Source organism: Mauremys reevesii, linkage group 1 (assembly GCF_016161935.1).
Source record: "Mauremys reevesii isolate NIE-2019 linkage group 1, ASM1616193v1, whole genome shotgun sequence".
Classification (NCBI taxonomy): Eukaryota; Metazoa; Chordata; order Testudines; family Geoemydidae; genus Mauremys; species Mauremys reevesii.
The window spans coordinates 115,897,813-115,922,736 of NC_052623.1; the positions used below are offsets into that span (position 1 = coordinate 115,897,813).

At 42.4% G+C, this 24,924-nt stretch overlaps 1 protein-coding gene across 2 annotated transcripts in view; it reads right to left on the minus strand.

Moving 5' to 3' along the window:
- The window catches only part of SH3RF3 (SH3 domain containing ring finger 3), a 384,518-nt gene extending 360,873 nt beyond the window's left edge, over positions 1-23,645 (minus strand). For both annotated transcript variants that reach the window (XM_039529863.1, XM_039529852.1), the window contains exon 1: positions 22,627-23,645. In XM_039529863.1, the coding sequence (XP_039385797.1) occupies positions 22,627-23,142 (516 nt within the window). In that variant the 5' untranslated portion in view covers positions 23,143-23,645. The remainder of the gene's footprint in view (positions 1-22,626) is intronic.
- Between the last annotated feature and the right edge of the window lie 1,279 nt (positions 23,646-24,924).

Below are 24,924 nucleotides of genomic sequence, written 5' to 3' on the forward strand. Positions count from 1 at the left end.
GGCTACCCCTCTGATACCAGACAAATTAGAATGCCTTAATCTGAACCATATTATGGTTCTGCTGCTTTCTACTCTTCTTTACAGTCATAAATAAAACAATTCTACACATTTCTGATTAGATAGCTAGTTAGCTGAATGTAATCATTGCCCAGCCTTCATTAAGAGTTCAATACTGCCACGTGCTGGGATCATACAGAGCCTCATAAGCGTCACTCAGCACAATGGTGCCAAAACCAGGGGGCCATGGCCCAGCACTTTTTAACATGAGTGTAGTTTGGGGGAACGGGGGCAGTGTTGCCCCCACAAACTGCAAGCCTCAGGCAGGCACGGAGCAATGCTGACAGGGGCTATGCTTCACAGCAGGGGAGCTGATCAGCTGGCACCCTGACCCCTCCTCCCACATACTATGTGGAAGCCAGTGCATCCAGTATCAATAGATGGAGAGTTAGGTGTCTCCATATACAAACTTCATGTGTCCTGATCATGAAATTAGAGAACTTGCATGAAAAAGAGCAAAGAATAGTTTGGCCACAAAACAGCGCACTTAGTATCAGAGATGGGTATGTATGACAGAAGCTGTAAAATCACTGTTCTGAAAAGCAGATTTGTGATAATCTACATGCAAAGAAGGGAAGTTTGGGTACTGTACTTTGTCAAGAAGTGCAACCTTAATTCTTTTTTTAATTCAGAAAGTTAGGACCCCGGGAAATACCTTTCAGGAATGTTTAGAATTTAACATTCACTCAAACCACCGATACATGCCTGATTATTTACTTCAATTTAACATGGGGTGGGGGGGAGAAGGGGTGGAATATGGTTTATAAGAGGAATCTCAGGAAATGTTTGACAACAACTGTAATTTTTTTAATTGGCTCATTTTAAAGTCAGACTACTGAACAGGTTCACTTCAAACCATGAGAAAAGTAAGCAGTGAAATTTTGGCTGTCATCATGATTTGTTTCCGTGCTTAACAAGGCAATTTAAATACCACTTTAGTTGAAAAATGGAACATAACCTTAACAATGGAGTTGCTACTTAATGCCCTTGTAATACTCAAACTGAAAAAAACAATGTTTGTCATAAATAGTGTGTATTATGCAAGAGTTAAATATAATTATAATATAATTAAAAGTAGTTGCTACTGTTCAGAGAAAGCAAATTAATTATTTAGATATATTATAGGATTTACAGGGCAACTGGAACCTAAGCTAGTTAATTGAATTCCTGATAAGGCACTGAAGTTCACTCTAGATTCTATACTGTGAAATACAAACTCTTTATTAAATAAGGGCATTTAAAGGGGATGATAATCTCTATGGCCTTAAATATGAATACGGTGCAAAGTAAATAATAAAAGGCAAAAATCCAATTTCCATGCAGTCAACTTTCAAATACTCTACTGTTTCCATTAAATTAGCTTTTATTCACCATACAGTAATGCCACTGAGGGCACATCAGGCTTCCTTGTAATACAATTATTGTACAGCTTTAAAACTGGTTCTTAACTTGAGACAGTGTTATGGAATATATTATTTGGCTCCTTTCACATGTCAAATGACATAGAAAATAGAGAACAAAAAACTCTGCAGATGTATAAAAGAGAAAATAAGCAAAAGAGAAGTAAACACACAAACAAAAAAAGAAAAACATGACGACACGAGCAAAACAGGGTATTTAGCAGTAGCCTTCCCATTAGCGCTGTAACAACTTAATATTAGCAAATAGAATAACAAATATAAGATTACAGGCCACATATGGCTGTACTGTATAGTAAAGCAAATACAACTCCATTGATGTAAATGGGACTCATGATCACACTAATCAGCGCTGAATTTGGCACCACACATCTATTACAGTCACTTCAAACAGAAGGGCGTGAGCAGTTTAGAGACAGTTCAGAGTTTCTGTCTAGGAATCAGGAGAACTGGGCTGTGTTCCTAGCTCGGCCACCAAGACATGTGTCCTTGGTCCACAGCTCTCTGTGCCTCAGTTTCCTCATATAAAATGGGGTGATGATATTTATTGTTCTTTGTAAGGTACTTTATGGATTAGATAAATATTAAATTAATAAAGAGATAAATCTTTAGTTAATGAATTAAAAGTACAAAGTTTTACTGTTATTCACAGACTAAATGTTCTACTTGGGCAATATAAATCTGTAAAGAATGAGAATATACCTGTTTTAGGTGTCAAACAAATTTTCCAACCTGCCCTTTCATAAGCTTTCTTTCAAACCAAAAGAATTCCTAGAGTGAATTCTCAATGACACAAGGAACATAGACCAATTTTATCTTCATAAACCCTTTTCAAAATACATTATCTAAACAGAAACTCTGCACTGAGGTGGTCAAGAAACTGAAGTATAGAACTGAACTGTTCTAACCTCCAGAAAGAAATATGTAGAAAAATATTTTAACATATTCACTTTTAATTTATAGATACAGTCGAACCCATTTATGTCGACCTCGGTTAACTTGCCAATCCTATTAAGTCGACGGTTTACAAGTGGAACCGCCAAACTCCCTCTTTGTCTTATGAGTTTCTCATCCGTTATGTCGATTCGCCGAACCCTAATATCTCGAGCCCGTCCCCGACCCACCGTGTCCCCAGCCGCCGGCTCCCCGGCTCTCCAGCCGCGCGGTTCCCCAGCCGCCCGCTTCCCGCGTCCCCGACCCACCGTGTCCCCAGCCGCCCGCTCCCCGGCTCCCCAGCCCCGCGGTTCCCCGCGTACCCGCCCGCCGGCTCCGCTTCACCGCCCGCCCGTCCCCGCTTCCCCGCCCCCGCATACCCGGTCCCTGCCTGTCCCCGCCCGGCCCCGCATACCTGGTCCCTGCCCGTCCCCGCCCCACATACCTGGTCCCGGCTTCGCCTGCCGCCCGCCCGCCGGCGCTTCCCCGCCCGCCCGTCCGTCCGCCCGGCTCCGCTTTGCCGGATCCAGCCACGTGCAGGCAGCGCGGTAAGGGGGCAGGGAGGGGGTGGGGGGTGGATAGGGGTTTATCTCGATCCTTGGTTATCTCGACGGCTTTTGGCAAACCCCTAGGCCGTCAAGATAACAGGGTTCAACTGTACTTTCAAGTAGTAAAGATTCCTGACTTCATTTTCTGTTCCACCCTTGCCTTCTCAGGCTGTTCCAGTGGCGTAAGAGAGCTGTGAACCCAGCAGAAATTATCTTGGGGAATACCCATGCCAGCATAAGGAGATTCCTCAGCTGAAAATAAGATGGAGAGCTATTGGGACAGGAGGCAATGCAGACGGAGCTCGCTGCACTCTGCCTATTCTCAGTTGTTGAATAAGCCACAGGGGCTGTTGCAGCAAAGGTGCTTTAACTTACAGCAGGGGCTAATCAAGCCCCCAGAAAACCTGAGTATAGTACAAGTGCAAAGGTGGTGAATCAGTGCTTCCATGTTTATCTTTAGTGTGAGAGTTGTGTCATCAGTGAAATTGTTTCTTTTAGGTTTTATATGTTTGTGTATGAAGATAAACATTTAAAAGAAAAATAAATCTCATCATTGCAAGCACAGCAATAACACCCATCAGAGCTAAAGGGAAATAACAGAGCAATCCCATCAATCCAAGCCATTATCCTGGACAATATTTATGCCAGGTCAATGAGGCAAAAACTATTCAAATTCCCTTCCTGGAGTTTTCCTTCCTATGAAGCGCATTCTTCTCTGCAGCAAGACTCCTAAAACTGGTTTGCTGCAGGCTGTGGTACTACTACTTAATCCGGCAGCTATTACCTATCCTTCCCACAGCACCAGAATGGGATCATAATCCTAAAAAGTAATAGGCTCCTTGGGCTATAGGCTAAGTAATAGGCTCTAATAAGTCCCCTATGGACAGCTTTGCCAATACAGTCCTTTGAGTCTTATCCATAAAATTCCCAGTCTCTCTGAGCTACACAGAGGCAATATATAAATAATAAATATATACTTACGTACAGAAAGAACTCATCCATCCTTTCAACTACATAAAAAGAGATACTTTTTTACTTTTGCCCACTTGTCTAGCCAGTATGTCCAATACCCCCACTTTGTTTTGCTAAACAAAAGAAAAAGCATGAAAAAAACAATGTATTTGGAATTCATTCTCACAGAGCTACTAAATAACTACAGCGACACTACCAAGTTCAGGCTCTACCCAGATCATCACTTTCCAGCTTCTCTAGCTACAGCAACTTCTTAACGTAACATATTCTTCCAAGGGCATTTGTACTGTACTGTACTCTTCAAAGTAAGAAAGGTAGGCAATTACCTTCCTTCAGTCAAATTCAAAATGATCTATATCCACTGCTAGCAACTTAGTTTACATCTTTACATATCAATTTTGAGCTGTCCACTTTCAGATGTCACCAACCTCCACTGCGTGCCTGAGCTCAATTTATTTCACCTTTGTTAGAAAGGAAACACTGATTTGTCTAGTCAGTACTGACGTATGGAACGTTTCACCTTTAGGTCACTGGTTCAAATGCAACTTAAGAAACACCTCAATGACTTAGGAGCCTAAATCTCTTCTTGGTTCCTGTCACTTTTGAAAGTGGGATTTAGGCACTTTTAAATTTTTTATGCTAAACCAGTAATGACCAAACGTTTCCATTTGATGGCTATTCAGTACATTATGTGAAGTAAGATGTTGTCTCAATTCACTTCCAAGAAGACAGGTTTAGATTCCAAGAACTACCATCACAATTCTTACATTTGTTGGCAGTCACAGCAGAGGTTAGATTAAATGGGCCTGATTCTCTATTGCCTCGAACCTCACGTAGTCCTATATACCTGTGCAAAGTGGGTATCAAATTGTAATTTTCTCTTCATGTATGCCAATGGTAGCATTTTACATCCACTTCCACAAGCTTCGAGGCAGTGGAGAATCAGGCCCACAGAGTGTGATCTACCTTCTCCTTTCAAGGGGCCTGGGAAGAGGCCCTTTGGCAGGACATTATTATGGTGCAGCAGTAGCTGCACTATAGTTACGGTTGTGTTGCAGAGCATAGATTGAACAGGAGACACACACACCCCAACTCCAAGGGCACTAGAACCCAGCTGGTGCCACCCTTCTCCCCATCATGTGACCTTGAGGGAAAACTGCAGAGAGGAGACAGCCAGAGACTCTAGCTGGTATGGGCAGAAGCAGACAAAGCATGGACCTCTGGACATTCAGAGAACTTTCTACAATTGTGACTGGACTGCCATATCTATCACAATTGCATTTGCATACACAGTCAGCTCAAGAATGTCAAAGTGTCTTAACCACTCAGTAAATGAGGGAAAGGCACCGCGCAAGTCAATGAGGGAACCAGGCAGTGCTTGCCCATGGGCGCAACCAGCAAGTATGTGGCCTATATCCAGGGGTGCTGGAACAATTTGTATGGGGGGGTGCTGAGAGCCATTGAACCAAACTGTAAACTCAGTATATAATAGAAACCACTTCAAGCCAGGGGGTGCGGCAGCACCTCCCCACCTCCCCCACACCTCTAGTTCCAGCACCTATCCCTACATCTCCTAACTAACCACAGTGGCAAGGGGGAAATCAAGGACACACTTAAAGTCATTAGCAGCACATCTGATCAATCTACACTCCCCATCAGAAGCAAATGAGCTTTAACCAAAGATGGTGTGGAAGGTCAAAACCATGGGGCTGGACTGTTAAGATCCGTCACGGGATAGTCATTGGCTATATTTGTTTTTTGCTGTCTTCTGATAATTGGAAGCTCCAATCCTCCAACCCTCTTCCTCTCTCTCATTCATGGTCTCTTCACCTAAGCTTCACTTTAGACCTCTCCCTCTTTCTTTCTTCTCACCTGGCCTCTCCTCCTCACTCCCTCCCCCTCCCTTTTCTTTCCATTTAACTTATCCCCTCTTACACAAACCCACCCAATAATAAAAATAATAATAATGGAACTAACATGATATTTGCTGCCATCCCATTGTTCACTCTACTTGTGTGTTAGAGTCCTTCTCCCACCCTGTGTCTGTCTTGTCTATTTAGATTGTAAGCTCTTTGGGGTGCATGGACCATCTACTATTCTGAGTTTGTACAATGATAAGCACAACAGGGTCCTATTCTTGGTTGCCCACTTTGTTTTGTACTATGTTTGCATGAAATCTAACATACTCTTGAACCTGCCCTTTGTGTTGCGTTGTTGCCGATTCTTAGAATATCAGTTCTACACCAGCCGTGTTTTTTAGAGATAATTTTATAACTCTTTAGCCATAAGAGAAAATACGTGGGCCAAGGTAAACCTTGCCTTTCAGGAGTAAAAATGAGAGAGAGTCCCCCCATGCTGACCAAATATTCCTCTAGCAGAGAGGAAAGTTTCCTGAGCTGGGAAAGAATGGATCTGCAATTCACATCTTACCTCTTCTAAGTGCTGTTTAGATTCCCATGCAATTCAGCACCTTTATTATTGGCTACAGCCATGACCCTGAGACTGGAAAGCAGCCAGGGAAGAGCTGTTGAACACTCCACCACCCATTTTTAAAATAAGTTAGCAGAGCAAGGTCACCACAGACACAGAAGCCAGATCTCTAACATTACACATCTCAATCTTATCCACTACCACACACTGCCTTTCAGATTAAGTTAATCCAGTTTGGGTTATCCTATGTCTAAACACAATAAACCACTTGATCACCAATATTCTATTGCTGACTCATAAATAGTTGTGTAAACCCACGGGGAAAGTGTGTGTCAAATGCTCCTCCAGAGACTGGTCTACAAACAGGCTACCAAATACTCTTGTAGCTCAAACAGTGAAGGCATACTGGGGATATAAAGATCAAGAGGTTCAAACCCTGCTGTTTTTCTATGTAAGGGGATAGTAGGGTTGACTATGATTCACACGGTGAGAAGAGCTCTTTAAAATAAGTTTTGTACTTAAAATCTATGAATCTGTAAGTTATTACATGAATCACCAAAATATCCGTGCTTCATATTTCAGTCATCTGTCACACTTGTATAACCTATTAGTCAGTGTGTGTGTTCTATCTCCTTCTCTGTGCCCAATCCACAGAGGATGAAAGTCTGTGATAACTCTCAATTCAAAAGCCTTGCTCTCTAGTCCAATCTGTAAATATTCATGTTATTTTTTAAGCTCTGGAGGTCATTGGTTCAGCCCCTGGCATTGGCCAAGATGGCACCTGTCACACTTGGAGGTGTCACTATTTGGTACATTTGAAGGTTGAGAGGTATGCCTCATACTGGAAAGGAAGGGAGAGAGCAATAGGCAGATCTGTGCATGCAATGCAGTCGTGCACACTTTGCTGCCACAGTTGTTTAACTACTGTCATTTAAGAGTCTTTGTTCTAATTGTATATATCAGTATCTAGCCAAAGTGGTTGGTTAGTTTGGTCTTCAGTGTTTCCATTAGGCATTTCCCAGAATTAACACCCTGTAATTTAAATATCGTAATCTAAATTTGATACTGATATGAACCACCTGTCACGTTTGTGAACTCTCTTTCGCTCCCTCCTTTCCCTCAGTTAAAAACTGTAGCCATTCAGTAGTTATCTCACCTTGGCCACTTCGTTACAATCTGTCATTCTAGAATCCCCAAATCCTCTCTCCCTCATGGCGGCTCTAGTTTACTCCAGCTACTTAGACGACCTTTACATTTCATGACAGTTAAGACAGTAGGCCTTGCCCCATACACCCAGCATTATTTAAGTGGGTGTATGCTACAAAAGGATTCAAGAACTCTATATAACCTCTCATCCGATTAAACAATTTTATTAATCTTCATTAGCAAACAAAAACTACATTTCATGACACTTAAGACAATAGGACTTGCCTCACACACCCACAACCTTGAAAGCATGGACATAAGAAGTTAAGGGATAGACATATACTTTCTTTGCCACTTTCGTGTTATCAACAATGTTGTTGATAACACACTCCAGGATGCAATATGAAGGTGGACTGAAAGGCATGAGTCTTTCTCTCCAATTTTCTTTTTTTCTTATTTCCCTTCTTTGACATTTTTGGGTGCATGGGGTGTGTCCTGCCACAACCTTAACTGTCCCAAAGTGTAGTTTTTGTTTGCTAACTTCCTAGTTTGTTTGTTTGTTTTGCTGTACCTCAGCACATAGCTTCCCAGCATCAGGGAGAAGACGGTTTGCCTGCCTGGCTGGGAATTAGAAGGAGAAACTGCTGCTGAAGTTGTTCCTGACTATGTTGACTCTCCTGAAGAGTGTGAAAGTCTGTGACATGCCTCAATAAGTTTTGTGTTTTATGATGTTTTATCCCCATTTAAAAGTTATTGAAAATAAGTACCCCAAGAGCAAGCCTCCATGTTAAGCAGTGATAACATAAACTCAGCTAGGGGCAACTTGCATCAAATCACTTTCCAAAATATTCCACCATCTCTGATGAACTTCTGGAAAATGGATACAGCCAAGAATAAATAGCTCTTCAAAAAACTGACTGAATGACAAAGTGTAAATCCTTGAATACATCTTGCATAATTTATCATACATCTTGCCAGTATAGCATATACAATATTCAGAATAGGGGAGGTTGGGGTCCTTCCCACTCTCTCTTTTTCTTCTTTTACTCGTTCGCTAGTTAGATAACAAGGGGGGAGGGGACTGCTCAAACATGGAGAAATATGTGCACTGAATTCTAGTCTTCAATACTTGTTAACATTTGTTGGGAGAGCACGGACCCAGGCCCATCCAGCACAAATCTGAACACCATTTATGAAAAACATTATTTAAAACCCTTAGAGATCACTGGAAGAAACAGTCTAGGTTTTTTAGCAAAATATAGTATTTGAAAAATTCTATAATATTTTAAAGTCATCACAGCCAAATGCTTCATGATAGTTCCAAATTCTACATGGAAGCAATAAGGAGGGCAGTGGGAAATCTTTAATTTGTGATCTCTTCATTTATACATACCAGAAGTTATACAAAATAAAACCAGCCAAACAAAAACAAACCATTCTAAGTTAAAATAACTACCACTATAATGTCAAAAGAAAATATATTGGTATGGTGAAGGAGATGAAACTGTTGCAAACTTTGAAAAGTCACAATAATCATCATTTCAAATTGCATAAGCAGTTAGGCACCATAACAAATGCAGCTGGGTTAGAAATTGCTCCAAAATGTGGCTAGAAATGTGGGGGGGGGGAGGAAGTAAATCTGTAAAATCATCTTTGCTACAGTAGTTCACAAAAAAATAAAAGTTTTCACATTGACTTAGTTTGAAATCAGCACATGCTAAACAATATTACTCCACATCATACTAGATAATGTAAATGTATTTGCCCTTTTAGAAAATCACAGAACCAAAACACTGGCTGACTTTTGGTTTTTTTAAACAAACACACATAATCAAAATGGAGTGTGCCAAAGTCAATACTGTCTCTTGTTTTGGTAGAATTTCAACATCTTTTATCTATGGAAAAGATGTAGCAACATGCTGAAAATTAAAGATCTTGGCCCAGATTATTACCGATATTATTTAAGCATTGCTGTGCTCATCATCGCAATGCCTAACTGATTTAAGAGCCTGAATCTTTTTTTCAAAGGTTTTTAGGCACTTATGAGCTAAAATCCCATCGACAGTTGATGGGATTTAAATTCCTAACTGCTTCAATCACTTTTGAAAATGAGATTCAGGTTCCTAAATCAGTTAGGCAGTACAATACTGAACACAGCAAAGCCTAAACACCTTTAAAATCTGGGCCCTAGCTCCTATGTTCATTGTAACAAACATCAACAGTTGTAAGTAAATGAACTTCTACCCACATGGGGAAAGGTTCCTGCAGCTCAGTGAGGTATTAATGAATATTACAAAGGCCATTATTCAGAGACTGTGTCTATTCTAATCCTCCCTCAGACAAAAGTTGAGACCCTAGCACAAACAGTCATTAGCATTTTGATAACAAACCAGCAAGTCTTCAGTCATAAATTGTTTTAAACTGAAAACCGTATGTTATCTCATGGAAGCAAGTCATTTTAAAGCTCACAAAGGGAAAATATATAATCCACAGTTTTGAATCAGGTTTTAAAAACACCTGGAAAATAAATGTTAATGCTAAGTTGATTGACTAATCAGTGTCTTGGGCATGTTGTTGTAATAACAGAGACACATTCCAAGCACAAACTAATGAATAACCTCTTCCCACAATTACTGACTACACACATGGAAATGCACTCACTAAAACCACAAACAGCATTTATTTTACTTGTAAGGTAAATCAAACTCCAGTTGACAGCAAACAGAGGGGCAAATGCTTCACTAACATGATGAAGTCATTATCCCCCAATCTTCCCCAAAATGAGATGCTATTCATCTGCAAGAAAATAGGAAATAGTTTTACAACTAACAGAACAATTACCCTCCTGATAATCATATCATGCTTCTGTGAACATTCCAATTAAAGTAATTTAATCAAACTACATTCCGTCATTAACAAAATATAAGATTTTGTCCCCATTAATCTATTTTTAAAGTTAACATGTTAATATGTAATATTGCCTTCTCTCTTTTTTGGATCCAACTACGCACAGGGTTGCTAAATTTTGTAGTTTCCAAAACAGGACAAGATAGAGACCTCTATGGAAATTCTTTTATTATTATTTTGATAGGAGAGAGGATTCTTCAAACAATGTTACACACCTATAGACTGAACAAAAACAGAACAATGGAAATCATATTAAAATCAGCACTGTACTAATGGAACAGGAACAGACAAATCCAACTTGCAAATCTAATCCTTTAAAAGGGAAAAAAACAAGTTAAAACCCAAATTTACTATGCTTACATAAAGAATTCAGGTTATGTGTAATTATGGTTTTAAATGTTGATCTTTAAACAGACTGATATCTATCAAATTATATATACTTGGGTGTGATAAAGCAGTCTATGACTGCATCCAATTAAGTGAGTGACTATGTGTTGGGTAAACATTCAGTCACATATTATATTTGTTTTTAATTGTATTTAAACATATTTTAAAAGTGTTTTCATCATCTTCTTCAATCAATACAAAATCATACTTTCTGCAAACAGGAACCAACAAGAATGTAAGTGCAGCTGTTGTGCAACACAATCAATTAATTAAAACTAAAGGATCAGTAATCCCAAGAATTGCCCGAAAAAAACATTATATCTAATGCCCGGAGAAAAATACTGACGAAAGAGAACCAACGATGCAGCTGGGTTTACTGTCCCCTGTCCACCACACCATGCATTAGCACAATGGTTCCCATCTTTTTTCCCCTTCTATATTCTCTCTCTTCTGCCTCTGGTCTTTTTTCTTTCTCATCTTTTTGTTCTGTATGTTTTATTTCTAATTTTTATTATTTTTGCTGACTTAAATTGTGACTTCCCATCCTTGTCTTTCCCTTACCAGAAAGCTACATCCTGCTTGCACGGGAGCTTCCATGGGTGGCTCCATGTTTTCTTCCACGTGGTCTCAGTGCCACAGGATCAGTTCAGAGATGCTCAGGCTAGTAAGCACTGCTCAAGGCTGCATACCTCTATATGTGAACAGCACCATATCTGCAGGCACTGGGGGTTGCTATGAAAGTAGGGATAAATGACAGATGACTCTCAGGAGTGCCTGTTGTTTTCTCCCCAGGAGCAGGATCACAATTGCAGTGCGAGTTGGAGCAGATCCAAGGTCATGCAGCTTTCTCCATTCCCAGTGTTCTTCTCCTGTGTCAAGATATCCTTGGACTAGCTGAACAAATCTTGGGCCCGTCCATAACAGCCTGTTCCCACACTGGGAAAAAACTGTTGGAAAATATAAACACTGAAAAGACTAGGCAAAATTCAGCTCTGGTGGGTGCCCAGTGGCTTTATTAGAGTTGAATCCACTTATATTAAAAGCCGACTTTATAGGGGTGCTGGAACAATTTTTGGGGGTGCTGAGAGCCATTGAACCAAACTGTAAACCCTGTATATTATGGAATCCATTTCAAGCCAAGGATGTGGCAGCAGCCCCCGTACCCATAGTTCCAGCACCTATGTGATTTCGGTTCATAGTGAAAAAAGAGTAAATACAAATTGAGCAGAGGCCAGCAATTGAAGTGATTCAGGATTTGGAGATATTAATTATAGTGAAAGATTAACCATAAGAGGCTGTTTTTCTTTTGGAAAAAGATTCTAAGGGAGGATCCTATCTAAGACCCCCACAAGAAATCTGTTTTAGATAACTACTAGTTTTAAAGAGAAATCATTGAAGCTGAGGAGGGAATAAAGATTTTTGTTCTGCAACTTAAGCAGTGTCTTTACACAGAGGAAGTCTGAAATACCAAACAGCTGAAATTAGCGACAGAGGTAAGTATAACAGTGTGGCTCAATTCAAAAGGGAGCCAGACACACTTTTAGAAAAAGAACGGAGAGGAGGGAGGGAGGAGAGATTCAGAAAAGATTTAGCCAATAACTGGATTAGGTTAAAATGATGAGATAGTAAATTAAAATAGCTCTAGATGGTAAGTAAAAGCCTTGGTAGTCTATGTAATCTACACAAACGTAAATATACCAGTGTTTTAATATTTTATGTTGCCATTTTGGTCAATAAACTCCACAGTTTCTGTTGTCAGGGCAGGATTGTATCACAAACAGATAGCCTCACTGACCTGCAAAAACAGACACACACACACACACATATTAAAAGCCAACATATCTACAGAGCTTGACCTGCTGGGCATCTGGCCAACAACAGGAGTTACGTCTGTGTACAAGCTGTTAAGATTAGAAATAAGGAATATTGTGTCCTCCTACGGAATTTAGGCTATGTCTATACTACATACCACTTGTGGCAGTGTGTAGGGTACAAGTGCAGTATGGTGCAATGAAAAGCAAGCTGCATCCACGTGGCAGTGTGTAGCAACACATGTTAGTGAAAGGTTCTAGAAGAACGCAGACAGCAGGTGGGTCATTTTCCCCATTGCCTCTCGCCTGCCAGAGACTTTCGTCACGGGGGAGTCTTTTCATACAGCAGGAAGGTAACAGGACACTTCAGTGTTAAAAATAGCAGTGTAGACGAGGAGGCACAGCTTAGGCAAGTAGCAAGTGTGTAGGGTGCATATTCGAGTACCCACACTCTTCAGGCATGTCTATTTCCCTAAACTGTGCCTCACAGGCTATTCTACTATTTATTCCTGTGCTAGGGAGGGCTAAATTAGGGTTGCCAACCATCCCTTCATGCGAAGAAACCTCCAGGAATACATCCAACCAAAACTGACAACCCTACTGTGGGTATGTATGCTATATGCTGCCAAAAGAAGCATGTAGTATAGACACACCTTTATATATAGGTTACTGGAATATTTATATGCTATACCAGTATGCCGCAGAAGCAAAAAAGGCAACTCTACTAAATTTTATCAATAGACAGAAAATAATAGTAATATCTTCAATATGGAGAGTCCTTTTTCATCTCATATGATCCCAAATTCTTTAACAACAACTTTACACTTATGCAGCACCTTTCATCTGAAGATCTCAAATCACTGTAGGTGGCTACAGGTTTCAGAGGGGTGGCAGAAGTGGTTAATCACTATTATCCCAAGTTTACAGAAGGGGAACCTGAAGTTCAAGCAACTTCCTCAAGGTCAGTGGCAGAGCTGTGAATATACCCAGATCTCCTAAGACCCAGTTCCAAGGTTTAAGAACTAGACCATGCTGCCCCTCAGAACAGAAAACAGCAAAACTACACAACAGTTTAGGACAGAAAGGGAAGAATGACCAGAGTTAGAATTTGGGTAGAACACAGGTTTTTAACATTCTTCCAAGCTTATGTATTTTATCTTTGAGTGGCTAGTTACTGAACAACAGTAACTAAATATTGTTACATTTAGTGATATATACAACCTTGAATCATTGAGAAAGAATGCCCTGCATTGGTTAAGTGTACAGTATTTAGGCTCTTGTTTTGATACATCATTCAGAAGTCAGTCATACAATATCATGTAACCCACCACATCTGTCACACTTTACCCACAGCAAAGAGTAGCCCTCTCTTTAATATTGGTATTGTTCATCATTCTTGAAATACTTTATTTATATGCTCAAACATGTCAGTGACTCTGGTTTCCAAAGGCATCACTTATGGTATCTGTTAGATTTGTTGTCAATGATTCACAGATGAATATAATAGTTCTGAATTCACTACAGTCATTGCACAAAGTCCCTTCCAGAGTCATCTTTTTATTCTATGTTCACTTTGACTCAGGCCATTATTAGTGATTCCAATCTGAAGTGAACTAACTCCACCAATGAAAAAGTCAAATATTCAATAGTTCATCAAACATTTTCTAGCTAGTTACCAAAAGATAATAGCAATATCTGAAAGTTTGGTAAAACAGAACTATTTGATTTTTGCAAGATGTAATGGGTTTAAAGTTAACAACTGAAAACAGTGACATTCTTAAATATATAATAATTTACTATGTTATAAATTCATCTGATGCATCTCCCCAGCATTTCCCATCTCCTCTGACACACGCACACTTCTGATACTACAGCTTTCTTTAATGGGTTGAGACATAGAAAAGTAAATGAAAACCCCAGGGCTCCTTGCTGTTTTTTTTTTAAAAATGCTTTAAGACACTTTTTAACCTTCCTGTGCTGAAACATGTCTTTCAGTTACAATCAAGGAAGACAAAAAGGTTCAAGAGATTTAGATTAAAATTTTAATTTAATTTAAATTTTTGTTTAAATTCAGGGCAGTTTCCAACAAAACTATAGCACTACAAGAAAAGAAATCTGAATCAGAGGCAGAAAAATAAAGTGTATCAGCTGATCAGATATTGTTAGGAAGTGTGATGCTACCCTCTTCACGAATTAGATGCCTAAAAAGCTTGACTCAAGATTTTCTTCAATATTGAGACAATATATGTGCTTTTTTTCTCTCTATTGCTCCTAAAAGGTTTAGGCTACATAAACAAGATTCAGACATGTAAATGCTTGGCTTAATTCACTTCCTCCTGCAAAACCCAGGCTGTGGGCCCCTAGTAGTGAAAAGTCCACCTAGATGGGAAACATAGCAGTGCAAAATGCCTACAACCTCCACTCCACAGTGAACCCAAGTTTGGCCAGCTTCAGCCTAGAACAGTGGTGCCCAAACTTTTCCTGTCACACCCTCCACAGTAACAGAATCTGTCCACGCCCCCCATTACTGCCAAGGCTTCCTCGGCATAGGAGCTTTGGCTGAAGGTGGAGCTGGGGGCAGAACTGGGAATGGGGGAGGAGCTGGGGCTAGAGGCGGAGCTGGGCTAGAGGTGGAGAGGGAATGAGGGCAAAGCTGGCCTGGAGGCAGAGCAGCACTGAGGCTGGAGTTGGCCTGGGAGCGGAGCGGCGCTGCAGCTGGGGCCAGAGCTTGCCTCGGGGTGGAGCTGGCCTAGGTGGCGCTCCCTTCCCACCCATCCCTCCCGCCCCCCCACAAGGGGGCTGACCCAGGTGCTGCCCCAAAGTTTGGGAATCACTGGAGTAGAAAGTACATAGATGATCTGGCCTGGGACAGGGCTCCTAGGAAATGTGCTGCTTCACTCCTAGGAAGTTTCTACCATTAAAGCTATTATGAAGCCCTGGCCACAAATTAAAGCTGTTCCCTCCACTGGCAGGAATTTCAAAAAACGCTCTGGGCAGCAAGTTTCCCCATAGGTGCCAGGGCTTGTAAATTGCAGACCTTTGCACCTGAAAAGGTGAAATATCCCTCCTCCCTGAATCTGATATACAGATGAAGCATTCAATGAAAAATAAGGAAAATACTATACCCTCAGTTGCTTAACTCAGACCAGCTGAGATGCCATTCTTATACCACCCTCATTCCCATATTATCTGAGCACCTTCTAGTAGTGCATTAAGCAATGTAACTAACATCTGTCACCTGTGGTCTGTCCTCTCTCTTATCCTCTCCTCAGAGGGAGAATAGTGTGTGCTGTGTTTTATTTTGGAAGGTGGGGTGAACGGGGTTTATGTACAAGTGTGCCTTGACTTAGAGCAGAAAGTGGCGAGGTTTGTAATGGTCCTTAGTCCCTGCGAGAGTTCCACAGTCTCAAGGGTGTTATCTTAGTATGACCAGAAAAATCCTAAACTACACACTTTATGAATTGTAAAAAAAAGGGGGGGGGATTTATCTTAGGGATGTAGGGAGCCATTTACTCTTGATAGAGCCTGAATTCCCAACACAGTTCTACATGGTAATGGAAGCAGAAGAGCTAATATATTATAACCTTGTATCTAATGTTGCTACCATTACAAACCACTCCTAGACTCCTATTTTATCCCCTACGCACTCTAACAGTTTCTGAACTTCCTCTTATTCTTCCAATGTGCTTTCAGCCTCCAAACCTTTGTATAATACTACTTTGCATTTACACAGCATCTTAATCTGATTATATCAAAACGCTTTAAAAATTGGGGATATATATACTGTCACCTTTTTCCACACTGAAATTGAGGCACAGACTAGTCCAAGGTTGCACATAGTTATCTAGTTCAGGTAAAAACACTTCAGAATCGTAATGTTTATAAGCAGACCCAAACCATATATTCTTGGGAAACTGAAATATTTCCAGAGTTTGACTTATCCCTAGAATAAAAAATAGAATATCCACATATTCATAACAACTCCCTGTTGAATTATATTTCAGCACTCTTAATAAAATGTTACTAAATATTTGTAAGGTTGCAAAAGAATACTTGCTAAAGAGGGGATAAAGCAACACACAGAACCCAAAGTTCTGCCAAAATGTTACACACTTTATAACACCCACTCTGAAGTTGAAAAATAACACTTCGACAACATTACACTTGTAGGAAATTAAACATGTATATATTAAAGCATAGACTTCGCTATCAAAGCCTTAGCTGGGTTGGGTTTTTTTTGCTTTATTTTAAGGTTAATTAAAATTCTGAGAGAATACACAACAAGCATACATTTCTAACATATCAGTCTGAACATCTTCTAAACAAGAGTGAAGTTTGACAGAACTGACCTTGGGCTCTGTGTCATTATTCTTCACCTGCAAATAGTGTTCTTCCCTAACTAAAAACTATATTGATAATGCCTCGTTTCTATTACGGCACTTCCCAAGATATGAAGGTATTAAACCGTAAAAATTGTGTGATTTGCATTTGATACCAGAGGGCGACAAATCTAAAGCAACAGCTGAAATAAGAAACCATTTCAAAATATCCTCCAAGACAGCCAAGCTGTCAAAGACTGTAACTGTTGTATGCAATGTCATTGTAGCCGTGTTGGTCCCAGGATATTAGGGAGAGAAGGTGGGTGAAGTAATATCTTTTATTGCACCAACTTCTGTTGGTGAGAGAGACAAGCTTTCAAGCTTACACAGAGCTCTGTGTGAGTTCATTCAGGAGCATACTGATTGTCTCATTTCACCCACACAGTTGTTACTGGGGCATTTAGTGCTTTGGATGAAGTACACCACATGTTGTGATAACCCAGTAATAACTACTGTGGATAAAACTGGACAATCACTGTGCTCTTGAATGAACTCACACAAGAAAAATGATAAAAGACAAAAACACCATGTCACCTGTGGGAGACCATTTTTCACAAAGTGATCACTCTGACCTCTCAGTCTTCATCCTCAAAGGAAACCTGCACAAAACCTTCAAAAGATGAACCTGGAAACTTAAATACAGAACTTTGCTAGACATTAAAAATCATGGACTGAACAGAGACCCTGGATTTATGGCTTATTACAACAATCTACAACCCATTAAGTTTCCTCCTACCCCCAGCCTTTCCCCCCTCTTTTCCTCTCTCTGACTGGAGAGGTGTTAACACATATTTCAAGGGACCATTCAAAGTGAAGTGGCTTGTTAACTACTTATGCTGAACAATCCATTTCACCTTGTATTTATCTGTGACACACTCAGACCTGAAGAAGAGCTCTGTGTAAGCTCAAAAACTTGTCTCTCTCACCAACAGAAGTTGGTGCAATAAAATGTATTACTTCACCCACCTTGTCTCTCTAAAGGCTATAACAGAAGACCAAATGATATCTGCTCTTCACAGTGAGATCACAGAAAGTCTAATTCTAAGCAGTTTTGTACCATCTATTGTTTAACACAGATAGAGATGTTGTATTTTGTTTTCAGGAAAGCTTGGCAATCAGCTGTATCAGCAGCTTTAAGGAGGATTATTCTCCCCTGCTGCTTTTTTTAAAAGGAGATTAGTTCAGACTTTCTTTCACTGTAATGAACCTTGTAAGGATCAGGAATACTGCATTGATTTCATAGATAAAACTGTAAGGTCATTCAAAAGGCTAAACAAACAGTTTCATGGAAACACTCTGCTCAGACATTCATTAATGGAAGCAAGGGAAAACTGTAGTGATTAATCATAAAAGCTAGAATGTGACTACGTGTTAGGCGCAATATTACTTTCTACCAAATTCAAATGCATAAAAAGTTTCAAGGAAGCACCAAAACAGTGTGTAAAATGCCATTCCCCCCACACTGCACCCCCCCAAAAAAGGGTTGGTCAGGCAAGGTGATCAGCATTAGAATGCAACAGTGTGCCTGAACACTGAAAGATTCCTTACTGTACAGCGTATCACATAAATTGCTAGGGAGGTGACTTGTTAGAAAGTTATTCATTTATATTAATAATTAACTCTCAATCCCTTCTGACTGTGCACACAACCTATATATTCAGGTGTTCCTGTAACAGTTATCCAGAGACCCTCATCTTCCCCTCCCTACCACACAATTCATTGTGTGTTACAAACATAGATCTGCAACGTCTTGTTTTCATTTAGACTGTGGGTTCTTTAGAGCAGAAACTTTTTCATTGCATGTTTATAGAGCCTTATTCAGAGCTTGATTTTGCAACAGGATCCACACAGACATAAGGATCCTCCCAGTCCCACGTGAATCCCTTTGCAGAATAGAAGTCCAAAAGTATGAAATATTTCCAACTCAAAGCACACATTCAGATGATCATGGGAATTTTCATATTTTAAAATGATCTAATGATTATAAACATTTTAAACTATATAATCTTTAACATCTGATCTCAGAGTTCTCTGACATCATGGACTATCAAGCCTAAGTTTGAAATTGTATTAAAAGTATCTACAAAAATAAAGAACAGTTGCCTTTTAAAGAAAATTAGGTTCTTTAAATTGTGAAATCGTTATTAAATACTTGAACATCATATAGCATGTGGACACAGCTGAGTAAAAGGACCTGTCATCCCCAAAGCATTCCCAAACATACTTCACCGTAAGGTTCCAAATTTGCATTTATAGAAAACAATTCATGGAATTTCCCATCAATTCCTGAAGGCACAACTTCAAAACCTTAGCATGGGTCCCAAAGAATATCACATTGAAATACCCACTGCAACGTTTCTCAAATGCAGCCACTGTGGCCACGTGCAGCCACCAGGGGCTTTTCTTGCAGCCATAGCCTCCTGGGCTGTGATTGGAGGGAGGAGCACTGGCCCCTCTCCCAGGGCCACCAGCGGGGGTTGGGCCCTGCCCCCCTTCAGTGACACAAACGTTGGAGGTGCAGGCAGCTGGTGAATTCCCTACTTTCCTGGAGGTGGGGGGACAGGCTTCAGCTGCAGGGCTTTGGGCTTCATCCACATGGAAGCAGGCTCTGGTTCCAGGCTCCCCACCCACACCATCGTCCCTGGGCCCCATGGCCTAGCTGCCCACCTCCCCATCCAGGGCTTACTTTGTCCCAGGACTTGCCTGGGCTGAGTAAGTCTGCTGTGAAAAGTGATATTAATAAACATGCAAATATCACTTTTCAGAGCAGCAGACTTACTATCTAGCAAATGTTTTTTTAAAAAGCAATAAAAAAAGCAAAAGAAACAACAACAACAATGACAGGACAAGAAAATGCAAAGCACTTATTTGTGTTTCTATTCTGTTTAGGTCCAGCAAAGAATAGAGACCACTGTAAAAAATTTTATTACTGAGTCTGAAAAAAACCCTACATCAATAAATTACAATGATTTGGACATGTATATGTGCATATTTATTTGTTTTTCCTAAAGTTAATTAAGTATTTTAGGAAAAATTGCCAGCGCAACCACCAGAAAGAGTTGGTGGCCGCACTCTGAGACCACCAAAAATTTGTTGTGAGAACCCCTGGACTAGAGGTCCAAAACTTCACAAGAAATCTCACTACTGACCTTTCATATCCAAAAGGCAGTACACTAAAATGCTGTTCAAATAGAATTCCTGTATGTTTAGAGGTAATTAAATATATCTTTACATATGACGTCAGAGATAAGATGCAACTCTTGCTCTTCAGACTGCCTCTTTTCTAAAGTCCTTTAAAAAAAGAGCTATGCTGAATTTTATTACCTCAGATATATAAAATGTTTTGTAGGGACTGATCCTGTTCCTATTTACATCAATGAATCCTTTGCCATTAACTTCAAAGGGAGCAAGATTAGACAGTTGACATGAAGTACTTTCTAGTAAAAAAGAAAAGTGTATGCTGTAATTTATAATACATACATTTTAAATTTATATAAACTGATTTATATTCTCTTGTGGCAAAATTATTAAAACTCAGAAATAAACTGTTCTAATAGTAAGAATGGTTTTGAAGGTGCATGTGTAATTCTATTTACCACACTTCAAAAACTGAAGAAAAAACTAATAGAATTAACCTTAAATGCAGTGCTAATGGAGTAAGTAAACATTTCCTAACTCATTTCTCCTACATAACAGAAGAAAGACATAGGGCTAGATCCTCAGCTGCAGCCATAGGTTCTGGAACTAGAGGTGCTGCCGCACCCCCTGGCTTGAAGTGGTTTCCATTATAAACAGGGTTTACAGTGGCTCTTAGCATCCCCACTATACTACTTGTTCCAGCACCCCTGGGTGCAGCTGAGATAAGTATGGTGGAGATGGAGGGACTGAACAAAAGCGGTGCTAAACCCCCTCTGCAGCCCTTCAGTCTGGGAGCCATGCAGGTTTCTAGAGTAATGTAGAGCAGCTTCAGGGCTGTTCTAAAGTTATGCCCTATAGCAGTGGCTCTCAACCCTTCCAGACTACTTTCAGGAATCTGATTTGTCTTGTGTGAGTCCAAGTTTCACCTCATTTAAAATCTACTTGCTTACAAAATCAGATATAAAAATATGAGTGTGTCACAAGACAGTATTACTGAAAAATTGCTTACTTTCTCATTTTTACCATATAATTATAAAATAAATAGATTGGAATATAAATAATGTATTTGCATTTCACTGTATAGAATATAGAGCAGTAGAAACACGTCATTGTATGAAATTTTAGTTTGTACAACAGTGTGATGGTGTGCTGTGTAAGACACTCTAAAAGACACCTACTTTCAGCACATTTAAACAGCGAGTTGCTACAGCAATGATTACAAGTCATGTCACTATTTTAAAATGTGTATAGATTGGGCTGGAGTCTGACTAAGTTTAGAACACCACATGTACTTGGTAATCTAATTATAGAGACAAACCAAACTGACAAGCTTAACATGGGATATCCTGTTGAAATACATTACCTTTTAAAAAATGAAATCATAATGCAGTATGTATTTTAAACATTTTAGAATGTGTGTGGCCCTTTTACTCTTTGATTACATCTTTCACATTTAGTAACCATTATGTTTTCTTGTCTCAAAAACTATCCTCAGAGACCAGTCATTAAAATGATGAGGCAAGGTGACAGAGAAAAGGCTAGTTTTTAAGTCTTAAGTCAATGAACAAGACCAATTGCCACAGAAAACAAGCTCTGCAATCTATATAAACTAATATCAATACAGAGGGAAATACACCATACTTTCCCATGTTGGAATGTAAACGTCCATGCAAGCAACAACCATCCCCTAACACACACTGCCAAGAGCTTGGCAACAGCACAGCCAAAGTAATATTTTCCAAACTCTCTACTGACAGTTTGTCCTTCCCCCACAGAGAACTTTAGTTTGAGATTCTCAAATCTACTCTGAATACTAACTTCAAAGCCTCCCTTAGTTTGAAAAAAAACCAACAATAAACATAACTAAAACAGCAATGATCTCCCAAATGGACTGAGATGAGGAATAATTAACCAGATTCTTTTCTCCTCTACAGGGAGAAAAAGAGGACTGGGAAGAAGCTGTGTGCAGGGGGATTGAGGGTAAGGGATGTGTCTAAATACAGGGGACAGGGAAATGCGAGGATCCGAAGCATGTATGTGAGCAACAAGGGAATGTATGACATGAAGTTTGTATCTGCACGCTCACTGCTAGAAGAAGGGGTGTCCGAGAGAGGGTGAGTGTGTAGGGAAACAGGTGCAGTCTAGAGAATGAGTGAACAGGGCGAGGTGTGTGGAAGAGGGGTAAGGGTGCAGGGACACTGGGGAAATGAGTGAGTCCACGAGGAGCAGGCAGGGCAAATGACTGGGTGCGTGGGGATCTGAACTCTGAGGAAGGAGCAGGGCAGAGGGCTCGAGTGCGGGGTGCCCGAGGAGGGGGCAGGGCTGGGGGCGCGGGGTGCCCGAGGAGGGGGCGGGGCAGAGGGCTGGGGGCGCGGGGTGCCTGAGGAGAGGGCAGGGGCTGGGGTGCCCGAGGAGGGGCAGAGGGCTGGGGTGCCCGAGCAGCGGCAGGGCTGGGCTCCGAGGGCCGTGCCCCAGGCGCTGCAGAGCAGCTCGTACCCACCTTTCCCAGCAGGGCGCCCCGGCTGGCGGCGGCCGCGCTGGGGGAGCCGGTGGCCGCCGCGGGGTGATAGGCGGGCGACGCCGCCGAGTCGCTTCCTCCGCTGCCAGGGGCGGCGGCCGCCGCCGCTGCGCTGCCCTGCGCCGTGGGGCTGCCGCCGCCGCTCCCGCCGCCCCGGGGCCGCTGGCGGATGCCGTCCAGCAGCCGGACCAGCAGGATGTTGGCGGGCAGCTCGTCCACCCCGCAGCCCACCAGGATGCGGCACTCGGGGCAGCGCAGCTCGTGGCGGGAGCTGACGATGCTCTCCAGGCAGCGGCGGCAGAAGGTGTGCTGGCAGGGCAGCGCCTTGGCCGTGGTATCCAGCCGCTCCAGGCACACGGAGCACTCCAGCAAGTCCAGCAGGGACGACTCGTCCATCGCCTCCGCCGCCGCCGCTTCGCCGCCTCCCCGCCGCGCCGCCGCTCCCCGCTTCGCTGCGGCTGCCTCGGGCGCGCACAGCCAGGACGCCCCTAGGAGCATCTAGAGCAGCAGCAGCGGCCACCGCGGCACATGGCGGCCCCGGCTCCCGGCGAGCGGCCTGTCAGCTGGAGCCATCAGGGCGGCGGCGGCGGCCGCGCAGGGCGGCAGCGGGGAGCGCTGGAGGCAGCAAGTGAATCACCGCCTCTAGCAGCGGGGGGTGCAGCTCCTCCCGGGCACCGGGCCGTCAGAGAGCGGGGGCTCGGCCGAGTTCAGGCCGCCGGGCTCCCTCTGCCCTCGCCCGCCAGCCCCCTGTCCTTGCAGCACAGGCGCCCCGCGGGTGAATGCTGGTGAGGGAGCAAGCCCGGCAGCATGCAGCTGGAGGAAGTGGAGGGCACCTGTTTCCTGGGGTCTCCCCCACCGGCTGTGTGCGATCAGCAGCTGGGATGGGGCATGGCGCATCCGGGGAGCCGGCTTAGCGTATCCAAGCCTCGCTGGAAGCCACGGGGCTGGCCCAGAGGGCAGGAGAACGAGGCAAAACAGATCCCTCCAGGGATGGCTGCAGCACTTCATCTGACCCGCTGCTGCTCCTCGCCAAGCGGCCCCTCCTCTGCTCCCCCATGGCTCGCTGTAACCCGATCGCAGCAGGTCTCGCTCGCTCTCCCCCCTGCCTTACTCAGCAGTGTCTCTCCCCCCCCCCCCCCTCCTCTTCGAAAGAGCAGAAATAACAGTGCGGAGAAATGCTGCACGGGGAAGAGGAGAGTTAACGGGACCAAACAAGACCCCTTTACACACGCTGTCTGTGCAGCATTTTGCAGAATCCTTTAGCAAGCAAACTGGTGACACCCGCACCTTCTCCCCTCCCTTAAGCAAGCACAGAAGTGCTCTCCAGGAATCGGCTCAGATACTCGGCCTGAAAAATGCAGAAAGATTTGTCAATATTGCTGACTTTAATTTTCTGCTCGTCACTGTTAGCGCTAATCACGTTGCCTAGTTGTGTGGTCATCATCAGGCCCACTGGCTCTGACTTCCTGCCTGAGGAAGGATGGCCAGTGACCAACAGCCCAGGGATGCTGCTGCCAAGAAAAGAGAGAGTCTGGAGGGTGCAGTCAGACTGACAGCGCAGCTAGCGATGTGCCTTTGCCACTAACACTTCATCTGCAGGGAATGCTGTCCAACCTGCACAGCATCCCATCCAGCAGCAATTAATTCAAGCTGCAGAGGCTTCCGTCTCACTTCCCGTCCTCGAGCACGGGCCAGTCATTCAGGAAACTTTTTATTTCAGCCCAGATCCAAAGGCAGCTAATGTGTTTGTGCTGTGAAAGTGAGCAGTTAAATCCAAGCTTCTTGCTGCTGCAGAACCTCTTTCTCTTCCTTCTCCTCCCACTTCAGGGGGGAAATTGCTTTCTCCTATCCGACCCCAGGCCCAGGACAGCGTCAGCGCAACGGAAATACGCATCCTGGAGCAACCCCAGATGCTGGGGAAGTTTGCAGAAGTTTGTTCAAACCGCTCATGAAAAATGTATTTCTTGCAGTGGGTTGCCCCTTAGTGGACAGTCTCAGACACAGCACCTACTGGTATAGTGCTAGAACAGGGGTCGGCAACCTTTCACACCTGGTGCGCCGAGTCTTCATTTATTCACTCTGATTTAAGGTTTTGCGTGCCAGTAATACATTTTAATGTTTTTAGGTCTCTTTCTATAAGTCTATAATATATAACTAAACTATTGTTGTATGTAAAGTAAATAAGGTTTTTAAAATGTTTAAGAAGCTTCATTTAAAATTAAATTAAAATGCAGAGCCCCCTGGACCAGTGGCCAGGACCCGGGCAGTGTGAGTGCCACT